Here is a 15,385-nt window from a genome sequence, read left to right on the forward strand (position 1 = left end):
TTTTGAGCCAATAGAAAGCGAACCGGGGACTAAATAAAAAATGGAACCCAACTAAAAGCGAAAACCAGGGAAACTGAAACCAAACCTAAACGAACCAAAAAACAAAACCAGACCGAAATGAACCTATACAAACTGAATAATTTTACCGAAACAAATAAGCTGAGACAAATAATGTTGCTGAAATGAAAACCGAACCTGAACCAAAAACAAATAAAGCGAATCTAACCGGAAAGGAAACTAAATTTACACAAAACTAAAAAAAACTGAAAACGGAACAAAAAACGTAAAAGATCTTACCGAAACGAACTCAAAAAATTAGATCGAAACAAAACAATTCCTGGGAAAAATCAAAACCAAAACGATGTAACTAATGAGATGTCGTGCGGAGGCGAAACTAATGAGATGTCGTACGGAGGCGAAACCGAAACCTCTGGCGGAGGATTTAAAGCTTTTCCGGCGAACCTCCGATGACTCGCCTTCTCTTTCTTCTGGTAGGTTTACGGCCGCGACAGTTAACCTGTTCACTACTGGTAAAGTTTTCTTCAATAGCTTCAATTACTTGATGAAATAGCTCTCGGTTAACAGACGTGTCCCACCGGAACCAGTAGTTCGTGTAATAATCGAAGCAATCGCAGTCGAATACCGGAGATTTGTGTGCGGCCGGAGCTTTCTTCTTATTGTTATTATCAGATGATCTAGGGTTTGTGGAATTATTTTTGTGGAATTATTTTTGACACAAATGATTAAAGTAATGTAACTTGTGATTATTAAACTGGAATTGTTTTTGACCCAAATGATTGAAGTAATGTAACTTGTGATTATTAAGTAAATTAAATGAAATTAATAGGATTCTTATAGACTGGTGCATTTAAAAGAAATTTTTACATATATCCCCTTATTAAAAGCCCTTATTACATAATTGTCCAATCTTTAAAATCAATTACATATTTCCCCCTTTCTTTATGAAATTACCCTTTTACCCTTTTTCTTAATTTCTTATCTCTTAACTTCAAAATCAATCTAGTCAATACTCTATATGTTGTGATAAAATCTTTAAAATATTTCTTTGAAAAAAAAAACCTGTCATACCCATTTTATAAAACAAGTGACCTTTTTACATATCTAGTTACTGGTTAAGTTTAAGTTTACATATTTTTTACAACCGACCCATTATACATTTAAATTTTAGTTAACTACACTAACAATTTACGTTAAAATATTGATTATCTAAAATATCTTATATAAAAAAACATATTGTTATACAATATACGTTTGTTTTTTTCAAGTCGTAATCAATTTTTCTTTAGCCTAAATCTTAGTTCCATCATCAACATTTTAATTGTTTTGAAGCAAGAGCTAACTTTCCATTTTTTTTTTGTGTAACGCTATTTCAGAAATCTAATTGTCATGTTTTAAACATTCAAAATATATTGAAAAAACTGTTTTACAACAAAAGTAAATTTTTAAACCATGGTCGCATGACTGTTTTCTTTAAAAAATAATGCTTAAGAGCTATGACGTATTATATATAAGCAAAACTTTCAATTTTCACATAACAGTGGCAGAAGCTTATAAAAAAATAGGCAGGGCTTATAAAAAATGAATTCATATCATTAGGTTAATATCTTATTTGTAAACAATTATATTACACAATAAATCATAAAATATGTAAGTAATGGTATTAGAAATGGGAAAAATGTAATAATCATTTAATAAGTTCATTAAGGGTAAAATAGTAATTCAATAGGAGTATTTTAATAAAATGGGTAAATATGTAATATGTATGGTTTAAAAGAGGGAAATATGTAATTGATTTTATGGGTTGGGTATATATGTAATAAATGATCTTAGGAGGGGGATATATGTAAATGACCTCATTTAAAACAACCATAAATTTTGGTTTTAAAATAGAATATATAACTAAACTTTAGAATATATATACATATATCCCCTTATTAAAAGCCCTTATTACATAATTGTCCAATCTTTAAAATCAATTACATATTTCCCCCTTTCTTTATGAAATTACTCTTTTACCCTTTTTCTTAATTTCTTATCTCTTAACTTCAAAATCAATCTAGTCAATACTCTATATGTTGTGATAAAATCTTTAAAATATTTCTTTGAAAAAAAAGCCGGTCATACCCATTTTATAAAACAAGTGACCTTTTTACATATCTAGTTACTGGTTAAGTTTAAGTTTACATATTTTTTACAACCGACCCATTATACATTTAAATTTTAGTTAACTACACTAACAATTTACGTTAAAATATTGATTATCTAAAATATCTTATATAAAAAACATATTGTTATACAATATACATTTGTTTTTTTCAAGTCGTAATCAATTTTTCTTTAGCCTAAATCTTAGTTCCATCATCAACATTTTAATTGTTTTGAAGCAGGAGCTGACTTTCCATTTTTTTTTTGTGTAATGCTATTTCAGAAATCTAATTGTCATGTTTTAAACATTCAAAATATATTGAAAAAACTGTTTTACAACAAAAGTAAATTTTTAAACCATGGTCGCATGACTGTTTTCTTTAAAAAAATAATGCTTAAGAGCTATGACGTATTATATATAAGCAAAACTTTCAATTTTCACATAACAGAGGTAGAAGCTTATAAAAAAATAGGCAGGGCTTATAAAAAAATGAATTCATATCATTAGGTTAATATCTTATTTGTAAACAATTATATTACACAATAAATCATAAAATATGTAAGTAATGGTATTAGAAAGGGGAAAAATGTAATAATCATTTAATAAGTTCATTAAGGGTAAAATAGTAATTCAATAGGAGTGATTTTAATAAAATGGGTAAATATGTAATATGTATGGTTTAAAAGGGGGAAATATGTAATTGATTTTATGGGTTGGGTATATATGTAATAAATGATCTTAGGAGGGGGATATATGTAAATGACCTCATTTAAAACAACCATAAATTTTGGTTTTAAAATAGAATATATAACTATACTTTAGAATATATATACATATATCCCCTTATTAAAAACCCTTATTACATAATTGTCCAATCTTTAAAATCAATTACATATTTCCCCCTTTCTTTATGAAATTACCCTTTTACCCTTTTTCTTAATTTCTTATCTCTTAACTTCAAAATCAATCTAGTCAATACTCTATATGTTGTGATAAAATCTTTAAAATATTTCTTTGAAAAAAAAAAACCGGTCATACCCATTTTATAAAACAAGTGACCTTTTTACATATCTAGTTACTGGTTAAGTTTAAGTTTACATATTTTTTACAACCGACCCATTATACATTTAAATTTTAGTTAACTACACTAACAATTTACGTTAAAATATTGATTATCTAAAATATCTTATATAAAAAGACATATTGTTATACAATATACGTTTGTTTTTTTCAAGTCGTAATCAATTTTTCTTTAGCCTAAATCTTAGTTCCATCATCAACATTTTAATTGTTTTGAAGCAGGAGCTGACTTTCCATTTTTTTTGTGTAATGCTATTTCAGAAATCTAATTGTCATGTTTTAAACATTCAAAATATATTGAAAAAACTGTTTTACAACAAAAGTAAATTTTTAAACCATGGTCGCATGACTGTTTTCTTTAAAAAAATAATGCTTAAGAGCTATGACGTATTATATATAAGCAAAACTTTCAATTTTCACATAACAGAGGCAGAAGCTTATAAAAAAATAGGCAGGGCTTATAAAAAAATGAATTCATATCATTAGGTTAATATCTTATTTGTAAACAATTATATTACACAATAAATCATAAAATATGTAAGTAATGGTATTAGAAAGGGGAAAAATGTAATAATCATTTAATAAGTTCATTAAGGGTAAAATAGTAATTCAATAGGAGTGATTTTAATAAAATGGGTAAATATGTAATATGTATGGTTTAAAAGAGGGAAATATGTAATTGATTTTATGGGTTGGGTATATATGTAATAAATGATCTTAGGAGGGGGATATATGTAAATGACCTCATTTAAAACAACCATAAATTTTGGTTTTAAAATAGAATATATAACTAAATTTTAGAATATATATAGATAGTAATAGTAATAATAATATTAATGATAACAAAAATCAAGAAGAAACTACTTTAAATATTTTAAGTAAAAAAGTCATAAAATCTAAAAATAAAAAGTTCTAAAATTATAAAAGTGGTTTCAAAGTTTAAGACGAGACTATCTAAATGGAAAGCTAATTCTTTATCCATTGCCGGTCGGTTGGCTCTAATCAAATCGGTTCTAGATAGCTTGCCTTCTTATTACTTTTCGTTATTTAAGGCGCCCAAGAAGGTTATTAGTGACTTGGAGGGTTTGATGAGGCGGTTTTTATGGGGAGGTACAGAGGAAATGAGAAAGATGAGCTGGGTTTCGTGGGAGGTTGTTACTAAGCGAATTAAAGACGGTGGGTTGGGGATAGCGCCTCTGGAGATTAACAATAATGCTTTGTTAGTTAAATGGTTATGGAGGTTTCTTAATGAGCCGAACGCGATGTGGAGAAGAGTTGTGTTGTCTATCCACGGGTCGTCTAGGAGTTGGGGGATTGCGCCTTGTAATAATGCTATTCCGGGTGTTTGGAAAAATTGCGTATCGTTTTGGAATAAACATAAGGTAGAGGGGGTGGGCTTGAATGGTGTCTTGAGAGGTAGAGTTGGGAATGGCTTGCAAATCAGGTTCTGGTTGGATTACTGGTTAGGTCAGGAGCCATTAAAGGTAACGTATCCTTCTTTATTTGCGATTGAGAAGTGTAAAAGGGCTTTAGTTGCAGATCGGTTGAAGCAAACAGGGGGTATGCGCTTGATGTGTTGGGATTGGTCTAGAAGTCCAGCCACTGCAGAAGAGCTTCTTGATAAACAAATGCTAGAAGATCGATTGCATATGGTTAACTTGGAGGATAAGGAAGACGGATGGGTTTGGGATCATGGCTCGTCGGCAGACTTTGAGGTTGCTTCGGTCAAGAAGTGGCTGAGGGGTCCGGTTAGTAGCGAAAGTCATGTCGGTTTCAAGTGGAGTCCGTGGGTTCCAAACAAGTGTAATATTTTTATGTGGCGCGCGTACTTGGATCGTCTCCCTACAAAGATGGCGTTGGCTAGAAGGAACATTTATATTGTTAATCTCTTTTGTGATTGGTGTGAGTCGTCCGAAGAGTCCATTGAACACGTGCTTACAGGTTGTGTTATTTCCTCGGGGGTATAGAGTGCGATTTCGGCTTGGTGTAACATACCTAGGTCCTTTGTTTTTCATGTAAAGGATCTAGTGGATATTCATGAGCATAGTGGGGCAGTGGGGAACAAGAAAGTGATCTTGCACGGGGTTATAATTATCGCGTGTTGGAGGTTATGGCGTGCCAGAAATGACAAGGTGTTCGACAACAAGGTTCCTAAAGTGGAGGATTTGGTTGCGGATATAAAGTCTTTGGGATTTCTTTGGTATAAGTCTAGATTTAAAAGTGGTGTTGTAGTGGATTGGGATAGGTGGTGTATGTTTGATGTAACGTAATCTGGATTGTTTTGTTTGGTTTTCGGCTTCTTTCCCCGTCTTGGGGATAGTTGTCTGTTTTGGTTGGTGTTAATGAAGTTTAATTTTAAAAAAAAATAAAAGAGAAATAAAAGCCAAGTGACTCCACATGTGAAGCATAAATCAAATAAAAAAAACCGATCCAACATCAAAACTAAAAAAAAAATGATATCTTCATCCACAATTAGCTTATCCAACTTTCCCCCAAAATCGACACCGCCTACTGCTGGCCCTACACCTGTACCTGACCCCAAACAAACAAACCACCGCACAACCGAATCCGACCGTCGCAAGCTCAACAAGGGTAGTTCTCAGTTACTCCGATGGTCTCGAGCTCGCGCAATCAGATCAGGTGTGAAACTGGACCGTCCGGTTGTTCAACGACCACCGGTGCAGAACACGGAGGCTGTTGATCCACCAGTGGCTGGTGAATCTTTGTATTATTCTTCTGAGGAGGAAGACGGGTGTGTAGCGGAGATGGAGGACGCATCCGGAGCTAAACATATTTACATGGTGTCTGATGGCACCGGTTGGACCGCGGAGCATTCGGTCAACGCTGCCTTGGGTCAATTTGAGCATTGCTTGGTGGACCGTGGTTGTCCGGTCAACACTCACTTGTTTTCAGGGGTAATCAATAATTTGTTAGAACAATATGATGTTAAATGTTTAGTGATAGTATAGGGACTCTGAAGTGTAATTTGGTGGTTTATATAAACCACACCTGTTGTATACCTTAATTACGTCACTACGAGGGCGTCAAAGCTTAGGGCGTTACCGCCTTAACAAGCACGAAAGTTTATATCTTGTTGAGTGGTGTGGTTTTGACGAAAAGGGGCGCCAAACACCGTTACAAATTTTTATGGGACGGGAGGTTGAGATGGTATGGGCATGGTTGGAGGAGACAGGCAATGGCCACGGTTAGAACGTGGAAAATCTCATTGTGGAGAGTTGAAGGAGTAGAGGCAGATCGAAACTGACTTGTGAGGAGCGAATTAGGGAGGATTTAATAGATTTGCACCCTTGCTTTTAAAAAGCGCGCCTCAGGCTTGCTTAAGCGCACACACTTGGGCTTTTTTGCTTAGCGCCTAGAGTAATTACGAGAAGCCCCAAAAAGGCGTGCTTTTTGGGATTTTTGTGGGCTTTCTTGATCTGAGGTGCGCGCCTCTTGTACCCGGGGCATTTTTATGCATCTAACTGTTGTACCTTGGGTTTTTTGGCTTGTACATGCAACTAAAATGATACAAAAACCTTACTAATAGCTATATTTTGGGTAGGGAAAGCTAAAAACCTATGGGATATATAAAAATATATATATATAATTAGCTTGTGCCTCGGGTATGAAAAGCCCGCCGCTTTTGCGCTTTGCGCTTCGATTTTAGACCTCGTCGCTTCTGTGCGCCTGTTGCTTTTTAAAACCAAGCTTGCACCTTTCTAAGGACATGGTCGAGGATAGGAGTTCATGGAGAATTAAGATTAAAGTTTAGGACTTGATGCTACGAATTTGCCTGTCTGTTCTCACCTTAGGAGCTTAGTTTCTTAGCTTACTTTGGTGGCCTTTACATGTTATCGCATGTTTGTGTGTATATATGATGTGTTATCTATCCCTATTATTTCACCAATTTGCTGTAATTGTTGTTAGGCTACTACGGATACTTTTTTAAGGTTTGTCTACATCTCATTCTCTTCAGAACCCACCGTTAGCTTGGCTATGGGTGGGATACTACTGGGTATGGTTGTTGTTTGTTAGTTAGCGAGAGCCCCACTGCCTACATGGCAATGACATAACCTTCTGGGGTAGCCCAGTTGGCCAGCCTCACCCACCCTCTCCCTAGAGGTCCCGGGTTCGAATCTTGGTGTCCGCATCCCACGGCCAAGCTCTTCGCTCTCGGTTGGGTATTCAGCCCCAGGCAGCTATGAGGCTAAGCTAGCTTGTGGAGTGTGATCACTCCAGCGGTTGGGAGGACCGTGGAATATCCATCCCCCCCCCCCCCCCCCCCCACACACAACCCACATGGCAATGACGTGGCACTCACTTTTTCACTTACTAACTAAACCACAACACATAAGCCTAGGAGTAGGTTTTAGAGGGGTGTGTGTTCGCCGTCCAAAAAAGAAATGTGATTATCTTAACGTCAATCATTGCGTGATTCTAACACCTTTTTTCGACAAAAAATAATTATCAACTTAGGTTAATGAATAATTTGTTATTTGTTAAGCCTTCTTGATTACCTTGTTTTCACCTTAAACGTTTTGAAACATTTATTGAGTTCACTTTCTTTTCATATCAGATTGATGATGTGGAACAGCTTATGGAGATAATAAAGCAAGCAGCTCGAGAAAACGCAATGTTGATTTACACACTAGCTGATGAAAACATGGCTGCTTCAGCGCGGCACGCCTGCAAAAGATGGAGCGTTCCATCCACCGATTTGCTAAGCCCTATTACAGAGGCGATTGCGTTACATTTAGGGGTTTCGCCTTCCGGGCTACCTCGTGGTGCTCCGGGCAGGAAGTTTCCACTAACCGAAGATTACTTCAAGAGAATTGACGCGATCGATTTTACCATAAAGCAGGATGATGGAGCTTTACCTCAGAACTTACACAAGGCGGATATCGTTCTTGCTGGTGTTTCGCGAACGGGAAAGACTCCGTTGTCTATCTATTTGGCGCAAAAAGGATTCAAAGTGGCGAATGTGCCTATTGTTATGGGAGTAGCATTGCCGAAAACTCTGTTCAAGATTGACCAGGAGAAGATTTTCGCTTTGACTATAAATCCAGTTGTTTTGCAGACTATAAGAAGAGCAAGAGCAAAAACGTTAGGTTTCACCGAACAAACGAGAACTAATTATGCAGAGATGGATCATGTGAGGGAGGAGCTTGATTTTGCTTGCAAGATTTTTGCACAAAATCCCACGTGGCCAGTAATCGGTCAGTTCTCTTTTATAATCGTTGATATGAATTTTGCTTGAATCTTTTATAGTTGGTTTTAACGTATTGTTCATGATGATCACAGAAGTGACTGGAAAAGCGATAGAAGAAACTGCAGTTACCGTATTGAGACACTACCAAGACCGAAAAAACAGGTGCTCGATGCCCCGAATCTCAAAACGCTACTAGAAATGTTTATTCGTTAAACGATTTTAGTTTTCTACTTAAAGGGGATTAATAGAGTATTTGTAATATGTATATATAAAAATGTTATAGATATTTACTATGTTATAAATTATGCATACTTCATGTTTACACAATGCTTACTGGACCCTGTTTGGATTAACATGGGTTGTTGCTTATTATGGGCATAGTTGATGAATTTTGTGGTTGGTAAATATCCTCTCAAAAGTTGTAAAAGATTGTTGGTGTTATGTTTCAAGTATAAGTTGTAAATTATAGAGTAAACTGCCAAAATGGTCCCTGAGCTTTGGTAACTTTTGCCACTTTAGTCCAAAATTCAAACCTTTTGAATCTGGGTCCATGTGGTTTCAATTTTGTTGCCATTTTCATCCAAAAGCAAAATCTGGTCAGATTTTTCAGTTAACATCCAGTTTTTTTGTCTTTTTCCTCTCTTTTAATGAAGGGCAAAATTGTTAGATTTTTTTAATTTGTTATAATAAAACGTTAAAAGACCATTTTGCCCTTCATTAAAGGGAGAGAAAAGACAAAAAAAAAACTGGATGTTCACTGAAAAATCTGACAAGATTTTGATTTTGGATGAAAATGGCAACAAAATTGAAACCATACAGACCCAGATTCAAAAGGTTTGATTTTTGAACTAAAGTAGCAAAAGTGACCAAACCAAACCTCATGGACCATTTTGACAGTTTACTCTAAATTATATTTCATGTTCTCTTTCTAAAAGCTTAACGCAAGAGCGTTACTTAATCCTTATGCCGAAGTTTAGTCGTGGGTTGGAGCCGAAGTTTAGTCGTGGGTGTCCAACCCAACGAGGCTAACGCAAGAGAACATTACTGATAATATTCTAAGATTTATGCATGTAAGGTATCGGGGTCGTATTGGAAACACAATTTAAGCACTGCTAATGATTCTTCAAAAAATTAAAACAAAACTGCTAAAACCAAGGCTTCTTGTTTCTCAGGTCATTTTCTCATTCTTCAAATATAAAAGCAAACTTGTCCTCTTCTTGGTTTATACAAGGAAGAGAACTCAAGTTTAGAACAAATTTAACATGCCAATCCATCTGATGGTCACAACTCTCAAATATGCGAGCCCCGTTTGTGTTCCACATGTTGGTCGACAAAACTTAGGTTCGCAGATTATCTGGTTTGGTTGTTTTATTCTGTCATAATTCCAAGGTAGCCGTTATTTCAACGTTTGGGAACGACTAGCAACTTGTCTTCGCCATTCACGAATCGGGACCTGTTTGAATATTTAGTGGAAAAAATCAGCTTAAAGCTTAATGACATACACCTTGGTTTAAAAAAGCGAGCTTAAAGCGTGAAGCGCTAGGGTTGTCGCTTTTTTTTTTGCTCTGAGGCGACAAATCACGTGAAACGTTTTGAAGCGCGCTTAAAGCCCGAAGCGCCATTGGTTTGAAGCGACGCTTCAGCCCAATCAGGTCATATTTAGGTTTTTAATTTAGGCCCAATAGTCTCTAATAGGGTTTAATTGAGGCCCGCCACTTCTTTACCCTAAAAAAAAAGAACGATAGTAAACATCTTCAGCCGCTCCCTCCCTCTTCTCCATCGATTCTTCATACTTTCTCCAATAATCGACTTTAATTTATGTTTTAATTATGTTTTTTTTTTTGTGTTAAGTGTGTTTTTTAATCATGTTTTCGTGTTTTTTTATTGATTAACAAGTAGAATATGTCATATTGATGTGTCAAAATATTTTTTTTTTTTTTTTTATTTTGAGCGCTTCGTATACGTGAAGCTCTCGCTTCGCGCTTCGCGCTTGAAGCTTCGCTTAAAGCTTTTGGAACCAAAACGCTTCGGAGTGCCTCGCGCTTTTTTAAACCAAGACATACATGACTTACTTTATTGCATATAAAATAAAACAAATGAGAAAGAAATATCCTTACAGCAGGGAAGCCACCATAGTCACCCGGTTTAGTAATATCCTTGGTCACACAGCTAGCGGCTGCTAGACGCACCTGCAGCTCAAGGCATCATCTTTTATTAACTTTCGTTTATGTTGATCACATGATATGCAGACGCGAACATAGAAGTTTCGTAAAATTCAACGCGTACCTTTGACACAATGGTAACATGATCACGAACTCCAACCCTTCCGCCTAAAGTTACATAATCACCCATCCTAAATACGAAAACAGGTTATATTGAAACTCAGCAGGATTATGTAAAATAGTTATCAAGCTTGGTTTTAAATGCTCTGATGCGTTTAGTCCAAAAATCTGATGCGTGATGCGTGATGCGCGATGCGAGCGCATCACGTATGTGATGCGTTCTTTATAAAAAAATAGTTAAAAATTATTTATACATAAAAACTTATAAAAACATACTTAAAGTAAAACAACTGACGTAATTAGAAGATAAGAGTTGTGTTTTTTGGTTCAAATCAAGCATACTAAGATGTTAATTATGGAAAAAACCGAACACAGTTCATAAAATCTGGAAAAAAAGCATAAGAAACAATGTTGCGTGCATCAGAGCGCATTATGCGAAATGCGCGCAATATTCTCGCATCACGTAAACGCATCGCATCAGCTGTTGCGATGCGCTCTCATTAGTGCATCGGGCGCATCACGCATTATGCGCGCATTTTAAAACCAAGTTATTAAGACTAAATAAAATAGCATACGTTACAGAACCCGCGATGCCAACTTGCCCGCATAACATGCAACACTTGCCAATGACCACATTGTGACCTATCTAGAAATTAAAGTTGAAGAACTCATGTTGGGTCATGGTTGAAGAACAAGTTAATGAAACTCGATACGTACCTGAACTAAATTATCTATCTTCGAATGATCGCCTATCGCAGTGTCCCTCCAACTGCAGAACGAATAGGTAAATGTTATTTCACAAATCATTATCTGCAAATACACACAAAATACTTCATATTTAGAAGAGTTAATTACTGTTTTCGTCCCTATGGTTTGTCAAAAATCACTATATCAGTCCATTAGTTTAAAAATTGTGATTTCAGTCCCTGTGGTTTCACTTTCGTAACCATTTTAATCCATTATTCTGTTAAGTACAGGGACTGAAATGGTTACGAGGTGGACTGAAATGGTTACGAAAGTGAAACCACAGGGACCGAAATCGCAATTTTTAAACTAATGGACGGAAATAGAGATTTTTGACAAACCACAGGGACGAAAACAGTAATTAACTCTATTTAGAAAGAAAATGATATAAGCTCACCTGCCCCTGTCAATGCACGAATTTGCACCAATCTCAACATTATTCCCTATATGAGCTTTCAAGGCCTAAAGGTTAAAGGGATATAAATCAAGACACAAAACTGAAGTGAGGACTAAGTAGTTAATGCGGTAAAATATCGGATATCGGTCAAGGACCGATATTTGAGATATCGGTTATCGGCGTATCGCGGTGGGATATCAGTGTGATATCGGTAATTTTAATATCATGCTAAATTTATATATATAAAAATTTAACACTAACAATTGTAACAAGTAAGAACTGACTAAAACTTAAAACACTAACATTTAACTGTAACAACTAACAATTAAGACTTAAAAAAGCCTCTTAATCCATTCAGAGGCTGTCTCTTAATGAAATCATTTGTGGCCCTTATGTCTGAATGAATAAGAGGTAACCTTATGTCTGACTGGATAAGAGGTAACATCTGAATGGTAAACCATCACATGTCACATTCTTCTACATTATCTTTGTTAAACTCTTAAATGATTTCATTAAGAGGTAGCCTCTTAATATCATTCAGATGCTACCAAACAGCCCCTAATAGCAGCAATAAGAAGAAAAATGAACAGTAGAAATAAGAAGAATGGTACTGGTATCGGGAAAATCGGTGATTTATCGATCAAATATCGGACAATATCGCTGATATTATCAGTATCGATATTCTTACCAATATTTTGTACCGCTATCTCGGAAGGGGACCGATAACTAGGGCTGGCATATCGTGTATACCCGTACACGATAAGACACGACACGATAAGACACGACACGATAAGACACGATACACGAAATCCCATACACGAACACGACACGATAACTTATCGTGTCCTTTTTTTCAAACACGAACACGAACACGAACACGACACGATATACACGAAAATTACCTGTTAACACGACTGTTCGACTGTTATACACGAAAATTACCTGTTAATATCTGTTAACACGAACGAAAACACGAGCACGACATGCTATTTGAGAGTTACAGAGGGAGTTTAGGGTTTTATTTTTTTTAATTGGATGAGGAATGAAAATAGAAAGGAATTAAGGAACCCACACGCACATGATTGATGAGTTTTATTTAATTTAATTTCTTATCGTGTACTAACGGGTATTAACAGGTAAACAGGTATTTAACCTGTTTATACACGAAAATTAACAGGTAATCTCGTGTCTACCTGTTTGGTACACGATACCTGTTAAGGCCATACACGATACCTGTTAACTTCGTGTAGGTTCGTGTCGTGTATTCGTGTAAAATTGCCCGCCCTACCGATAACCGATATATCACTGATATATCGGTTGATATATCGGGATATTAACTACATAGAGTGATGAATAATGATAGTTTCAAAAAAAGGTAAAAAAAAGGCACAAATATGAACACTGAAAGAAGGTTTTATGGGAAAAATGTGGATTACTAACTTGAGGCTTCTTCACCACGGCTCCATTCTCATCCATAAAGAAACCGAAACCTGAGAAGAATGATTTCATTACAGATTTTAAAATTGAAGTGTATAGAATATAAAATAATGAGTTTATCAAAGTTCATGACTTCATTCAAACTAGTTATACCATCTTGACCAATGCAGACCCCATGATGGATGACACATGAATCACCAATTGTGCAATTTGCAAGTGCAACATTATACCTGTTAACATGTAGGAGTTAATATTGCATTCAAGAGACCAATGTATTATAAATGGGTCAATCTAACTGTTTCAATATTCATCATCTTTTGTATATATTTTTCATTCAAACTAATGAAAACTAACTGTTTTAAGAGGGGCATATGAGCATACCCTATCTTTGTCGATTGGCCAATAGTTACGTTCGGGCCAACAACAGTTCCTGATCCTACATGAACATTTCCACCCACAAATGACCCAGAATGGACTACTGCACCGAAATCTATTGATGCAGTAGGATCAATACTTGCCGACTTATGAAACATCCCTCCTCCTTTGTGGCATTTCAAATATTCACGGTCGCCCCTTTCCTCCACATCTGCTAATCTTGGATTATAACCATATCCAATAATGCAAGCATGAGTTAATCCAGTATCAAAGTTGAGATTACTACCAGATTATAAATCAAAGCAGTTTTCTTCTATAAGATCGAAAATAAAGCAGAACATACAATAGATGCTGTTCTTAACCAACAAGACATTTTATCGAACAACTGATATGCAAATTTATTAAACCAACCAGAAGAACATCTAAAATCACAAAAGCATAATGATTTCAGATTCAGTGACTGAATTTACAAAAGGGCATTCATAAAGATATGATTTTGACAAACTGCAAGTGATTGATAAGGCAAACTTCATTGAGGCATTTCATCAAACAGCTGGAATGCAAAGATACGCTGGTCGAAATAAAACAGCAAAGAAACCACGTGATATTAGATGGTTGGATTTAGCTCACCGGATGCTATGTGGCGGGTTGTGTCAGCAGAGGAAGTGGAGAAATCATGGCGGGTAGTAAAACTTAAGATGGATTTCTGCCGTAAAGAAGAGTGCGAGTCTAAAATAGATGATTTCCCAGAAATGGAGCTAATAATATTAGTCAATCGCTTCAGATGCATTGTCATTAAAACACAAAGAAGATGCAATGGATTACAAGTGGAAGCGGTTTAAAATCTTTACATGTAGAGGTGAGAACAAGTCGAGAACAATTTTTTTTTTTTTTGAATGACAATGGCCTCTGATTTCTTTTACTCTTCAAGGCCAGTCGGTATGGCCGTATGGGGACGGCCAAGGGCCGGACAGGCACGGCGCCGCCCCGGAACACTGCCCCCCTTGCCCCGTCCCCGTCTTCAGCGTCCGATCCTAGCCGTCCTCGACGTCCCCCTCCAACACACACACACCTATACACATGGTTGTAAAACAAGGTCTCCAAGGCCGAGTACTCCCCGAATAGTCACTACAAGGTTGGTTGCCGAGGCGACTTTCTTCAACACCGCCTAATTACTCGGAATCAATGAAACGCGGTCAACATCGGCCAAAATCGGATTTTGTAAGTCAACTCGGGCCAAGTCTGACTTAAAATAAAAAAAAAAACATAATTTCTATGCATATCATATTAAAAAATGAATATCAGTTTTACGTATTTTGTTATAAATATTAGTAAATTTAAATTATTTAACACATATTTAATTTCTGAAAACTAATTTCTTTATAATTTGACGTGTCCGAGTATTCCCCGTGTACTCTCCGCCTAAACCGAGTACTCTCAACTCCCCGGTCGACCGACTAGGTAGCGCCTAGCGACTTACATGTAGAGGTGAGAACAAGTCGAGAACTATTTTTTTTTTGAATGACATTGGCCTCTGATTTCTTTTACTCTTTAAGGCCAATCGGTATGGGGGACGGTCAAGGGCCGGCCCGGCACGGCGGCGCCCCAGAACACCGCCCCCCTTGGCCCGTCCCCGTCTTTAGCGTCCGATCCTAGCCGTTCTCGACGTCCCCCTCCAACACACACACACACAC

At 36.3% G+C, this 15,385-nt stretch overlaps 2 protein-coding genes across 3 annotated transcripts; one reads left to right on the forward strand and one right to left on the reverse strand.

Moving 5' to 3' along the window:
- Positions 1-5,648: 5,648 nt before the first annotated feature.
- On the forward strand, positions 5,649-8,823 carry LOC110939674 (probable pyruvate, phosphate dikinase regulatory protein, chloroplastic). The gene is made up of 3 exons (XM_022181246.2): positions 5,649-6,162; positions 7,824-8,463; positions 8,549-8,823. The coding sequence occupies exons 1-3, from the start codon at positions 5,701-5,703 to the stop codon at positions 8,650-8,652; spliced, it is 1,206 nt and encodes a 401-aa protein (XP_022036938.1). The 5' UTR covers positions 5,649-5,700; the 3' UTR covers positions 8,653-8,823.
- A 791-nt stretch (positions 8,824-9,614) lies between these two features.
- On the reverse strand, positions 9,615-14,753 carry LOC110939673 (probable UDP-3-O-acylglucosamine N-acyltransferase 2, mitochondrial). 2 transcript variants are annotated; one of them, XM_022181245.2, is made up of 10 exons: positions 14,322-14,753; positions 13,698-13,902; positions 13,470-13,546; positions 13,320-13,369; positions 11,880-11,944; positions 11,456-11,507; positions 11,314-11,384; positions 10,743-10,809; positions 10,574-10,645; positions 9,615-9,909 (listed from the first exon to the last, which is right to left on the reverse strand). In XM_022181245.2, the coding sequence occupies exons 1-10, from the start codon at positions 14,485-14,487 to the stop codon at positions 9,853-9,855; spliced, it is 882 nt and encodes a 293-aa protein (XP_022036937.1). In that variant the 5' UTR covers positions 14,488-14,753; the 3' UTR covers positions 9,615-9,852. The 2 variants fall into 2 exon arrangements, with proteins under 2 accessions (XP_022036937.1, XP_022036936.1); XM_022181244.2 differs by having other exon boundaries at positions 13,698-13,905; positions 14,322-14,656.
- Positions 14,754-15,385: the final 632 nt, after the last annotated feature.

Source organism: Helianthus annuus, chromosome 5 (genome assembly GCF_002127325.2).
Source record: "Helianthus annuus cultivar XRQ/B chromosome 5, HanXRQr2.0-SUNRISE, whole genome shotgun sequence".
NCBI classification, from domain to species: Eukaryota; Viridiplantae; Streptophyta; class Magnoliopsida; order Asterales; family Asteraceae; genus Helianthus; species Helianthus annuus.

What these genes read in the sequence shown, in the direction of transcription:
- LOC110939674 (XM_022181246.2), top strand. Translation starts at nt 5,701, where the DNA reads ATGATATCTTCATCCACAATTAGCTTATCCAACTTTCCCCCAAAATCG. An exon ending in ACACTCACTTGTTTTCAGGG is followed by an intron (nt 6,163 to 7,823) that starts GTAATCAATAAT and finishes TTTTCATATCAG; the next exon opens with ATTGATGATGTGGAACAGCT. An exon ending in TCCCACGTGGCCAGTAATCG is followed by an intron (nt 8,464 to 8,548) that starts GTCAGTTCTCTT and finishes TGATGATCACAG; the next exon opens with AAGTGACTGGAAAAGCGATA.
- LOC110939673 (XM_022181244.2), bottom strand. Translation starts at nt 14,487, where the DNA reads ATGACAATGCATCTGAAGCGATTGACTAATATTATTAGCTCCATTTCT. An exon ending in CCGTGGTGAAGAAGCCTCAA is followed by an intron (nt 11,945 to 13,319) that starts GTTAGTAATCCA and finishes TTTAACCTTTAG; the next exon opens with GCCTTGAAAGCTCATATAGG. An exon ending in ACTATGGTGGCTTCCCTGCT is followed by an intron (nt 9,910 to 10,573) that starts GTAAGGATATTT and finishes ATATTCAAACAG; the next exon opens with GTCCCGATTCGTGAATGGCG.